The sequence below is a fragment of the Coffea arabica genome, chromosome 4e (assembly GCF_036785885.1).
Source record: "Coffea arabica cultivar ET-39 chromosome 4e, Coffea Arabica ET-39 HiFi, whole genome shotgun sequence".
In the NCBI taxonomy this organism is placed as follows: domain Eukaryota; kingdom Viridiplantae; phylum Streptophyta; class Magnoliopsida; order Gentianales; family Rubiaceae; genus Coffea; species Coffea arabica.
In genome coordinates, this window is record NC_092317.1 from 4,833,121 (window position 1) to 4,836,948 (window position 3,828).

The window sequence follows — 3,828 nt, forward strand, 5'->3', positions numbered from 1 at the left end:
AGGTTGTAAGAGGTGATGAGGCTTATGATAACCCTCATGATCGTCACGTCGTTTTTACTTCACGTCTACCGATAACTCCCAGAATTCCACGCTCATCTATCTCTCTCTGTCTCTCCAATTCACTCTTCTCTTCTGAGTTCTGCTGCCCTCCCTTTTTCTTTCTCCCTCTCCTTTGCTTTCTTGATTTCATTTTCCCCCCACTCCATCTGCTTTCTCTTTCTTTCCATCTTTCTCACATTTCTTTAATTTGCATTTTGTTAGTTAAGAATACCTTGAGATGTTATTGTAGCCCAGTCAACTGGCTCATGTCTTTCTCACTTTGTTTCAATTTAAACCAACACCATTCCTTCACTCTGTCTGTCTTTCTCTTTCTGTCCCTCTTGTTCTATCTCTATCCCTCCTACTCCTCATCAAAACCCCATGTTATATGCCCTATATCTTGAATTCTTGATAGTTCATACCTACATCCTCCTTCTCCTTCATCACAACCATCAACATCTTTGTCGCATGAACCCCTTTCCCTACTCTAATTAATCAACCTTTCATACTACCATTAACATCAGCTAGATCGCTACCATCAAAACCAATAGCTGGGAAAAAAAAACTAACTAGAGTGACAGATTTATTGCGATAAACAAAACTCCTTTTACATACAGAGAAAGGGAGGAAGATAAAGATCTTTTTTTTTCCCCTTGTTATTTCTGCCGCGAAAAACAATGTGGATGATGGGATATAATGATGGGGGAGATTCCTTCAGCGGCAGGAAACTCCGGAGCATCGTGCCAAGGCCAGCTGCAGTCATAAACCCTTCATGTTTAGGCCGTATCCACGGCACTGATCTTCTTTCTTTCAATCACCATCTTGGTATGGATTTACTACTCCTTTTTTACTCCTCTAGGAATCATTGGAAGTTCAAACATATGATCTTTTCTTCTTTTGGTTCATTTTTAAGCTGGTTTGACTGAACAAAGTAAGAGAGACTTCGGCCCACAACAAGTTGTGGTGAGCTCAAGATGGAATCCCACCCCGGAACAGTTACAAACCCTAGAGGAACTATATCGAAGGGGAACTCGAACGCCTTCAGCTGAGGAAATTCAACACATCACAGCACAGCTTCGTAGATACGGGAAAATTGAAGGGAAGAACGTGTTCTATTGGTTTCAAAATCACAAGGCAAGAGAGAGACAAAAACGCCGTCGTCAACTTGAATCTACCTCTGATGAGCAAGACCACAACAATAATGATGGTAATGTTGAGAACACAGAAAGAAAAGAATCAGCTGGTAAGCATAGTAGCAAGAATTTACAGGTCATTCTCTTGTCTTACTATTGATGAAATGTCACATACGAAACAGCTCATGCAAGAAAATTAGTGTACTAACAAGAGACAAGTTTTCATTTTGGTTCAATCTTTGTTTGTTATTGTTGGTGAAAAAGAAAAGTTGTACAACAGGAGTTTTTAAATTGTAGTGACTATTGAGGCTTTTCTTTTTTACTATATTGTGAATATTGTTGCATGAGAAGTAAAGTGGTACTCTTTTTTGTTTTTCTTTCTGTCTACATTCCACGCAGGGGCAAATGGGACAGGTATAGAAGTTGAACGGACCAAGAACTGGGCATCCTCTACGAACTGCAGTACTCTTGCAGAGGTCTAATATTCTACTAGCTACTTTTCTTTGTCTTTGCTGTCTTTCTTTCACCTCCTCAGAGTGCATGGGGAATGATCTTTTTTAACTTGAAAATCTCAGCTCCAAAAAGTAATTAGAGTCAACTAATTTGTCAATAACAAGGATATGATTACATGGCCAAGCAATGATTCCATTAGTAGGAGCACTATAAGTTTTCTTTTTTTTGAAGAAAAAGTAGGAAGAGATGTGGGTTGAACAAAAGATTTGTTTATTGGGAAATGATAAGGGTTTGTTTAAAAGCTGCATTCCCTCCTTTCTGTCGGGTCTGCTGCTCCTGTTATCAAACATAGCTAGGGTTTTTGGGTTTTGTGCTCATTCATGCCTTGATGAAGACACTTGATTTTTGGGCACACCCTAATAAACGCATTTAATACACGGTATCTAGCAAAATTCTTTATCAAATCAACCAACTCCCCTTATGATTAAGTAGATTTCACACAAGCCAAATTTTTTTTGGCCATTTCATGATTTTGAGCACTTTTTTTCTTTTTCTCTTTGACCTCCTTTCTTTTCTTGGTGGGGTATTTTAGGACCTAATGTATATATTAGTAGTAACAAATGTAGTATTAGAGCTCTTGTGAGAGTTGTTAGGGTCAAGCCCTCTTTTCAGCCTTTTAAGGACAGTGGCTAAAATATGTACTATGCATGTCTTTGATTCTCAGAAAACTGTTTCAATACAAAGGACAGCAAAAGCAGCAATTCCAGAACGTAGAGCAGCAGATGGATGGGTACAGTTCGAGGAGGCAGAATTACAGCAAAGAAAAAGCCTTGACGAAAGAAATGCCACGTGGCAAGTGATGCAATTCTCTTGTTGTTCTTCATCTTCATCACCTCCCACCAACAACAACCTCATAAACCGCACTCCTTGTGCTGCAACTATTCCACCAACTTCTTTAAGAAATATGGACCCAAAGCACATAATGAAGACTCGTGAGGATCTTAACATCTTCATTACTCCCTATACAGAAAATTTTGAGACCCATTTGGTCAGTGCCAGCTCTAATATAGTTGTCCGCGAGGCAAATGGCCATGATGGCCAATCTCAAACCCTCCAACTTTTTCCTCTGCGAAGTAACGATGATGGCTATGATCAAGAAGTTGCTGAGAAGCAATCGGACGAATCAGCTGCAGAAATGAATTCTTTCACAAGTACTCCTTACAAGTTTTTCGAGTTCCTTCCATTGAAGAACTAAAAGACACCCCATGCAATATTTCAGAAAGCAAATTAAGGGACTGATTGATATTTACTGCTTTTGATTGGCTAGATATTTCATGTAAAATTGTCGGTTCATCAGCATTTGAGTAGCTTTAGTTTATATCCTTCCGCATGAAAAACTATTAACTTGCTAGCCAAAGCCTCGTTGTTTCTTGATGTAACATTTCTTGAAGGGTGCACAATGCACAATTGTAGAATGGTGATTTGATGGGAGTTTGCCTTAAAATGCATTCGGACCATGTTGGTTGATATCAATGAAAAGCTCAATTCTGGCAATCATCAGAGCTGCCTACTCATCATAGGGTCATAGGCTTTGTTTTATTGGAATTTGAAAGTGTCAACTATTCTTTTGCTTGATATTCAACACACACATTTAGGGTGAGAGGGGGGAAGAAATGAGCCTCCCGATGGGAAGGACTGAGAACATATTAAAACTCTGATCAAGGTTTCTTCCGTTGAAATCCGTGATCTGAAATAGGATGTTGAAGTGACTCAGAATTTTGAATAGAGAGAATTTCTGCTTTGCAGTTACATTTGTGGAATATAAAATGATTTTTCAACATTCCGTTCATAAATACACGGAACACAGAATATTCAAGCACTCTTTTCTTTCGTTTTTTTTTTTTGTTTTTGGTTATCTTTTTGTGTACGATTAATTGTCATCTCATCGGAGAAACGAAAGGGATGGGATAGGTAATATTTTATTACGATGTAGAACAATCATATTCATGATGCTGAACAGTTGAAGACTCAATTTTTTTTAAAATGAGAATCATTTCTAAGGTATCTTCCACTCTTGGTTGTGCTGTTGCTTAAAAAACTAATTTCTATTGGATCTATTTTCTTGAGTTTTGTACCACCAAAAACAAAAAGGAAAGATTTCTGGTTTTCACATGAAAATCTTGTAGAACTTTGATGAAGATAA

General features: G+C 38.2%; 1 protein-coding gene across 1 annotated transcript; it reads left to right on the forward strand.

The window, feature by feature from the left end:
• On the forward strand, positions 1-3,179 carry LOC140005944 (WUSCHEL-related homeobox 1-like). Its single transcript, XM_072047317.1, has 4 exons — positions 1-864; positions 953-1,282; positions 1,572-1,648; positions 2,350-3,179. The coding sequence occupies exons 1-4, from the start codon at positions 717-719 to the stop codon at positions 2,878-2,880; spliced, it is 1,086 nt and encodes a 361-aa protein (XP_071903418.1). The 5' UTR covers positions 1-716; the 3' UTR covers positions 2,881-3,179.
• The last annotated feature ends 649 nt before the right edge of the window (positions 3,180-3,828 follow it).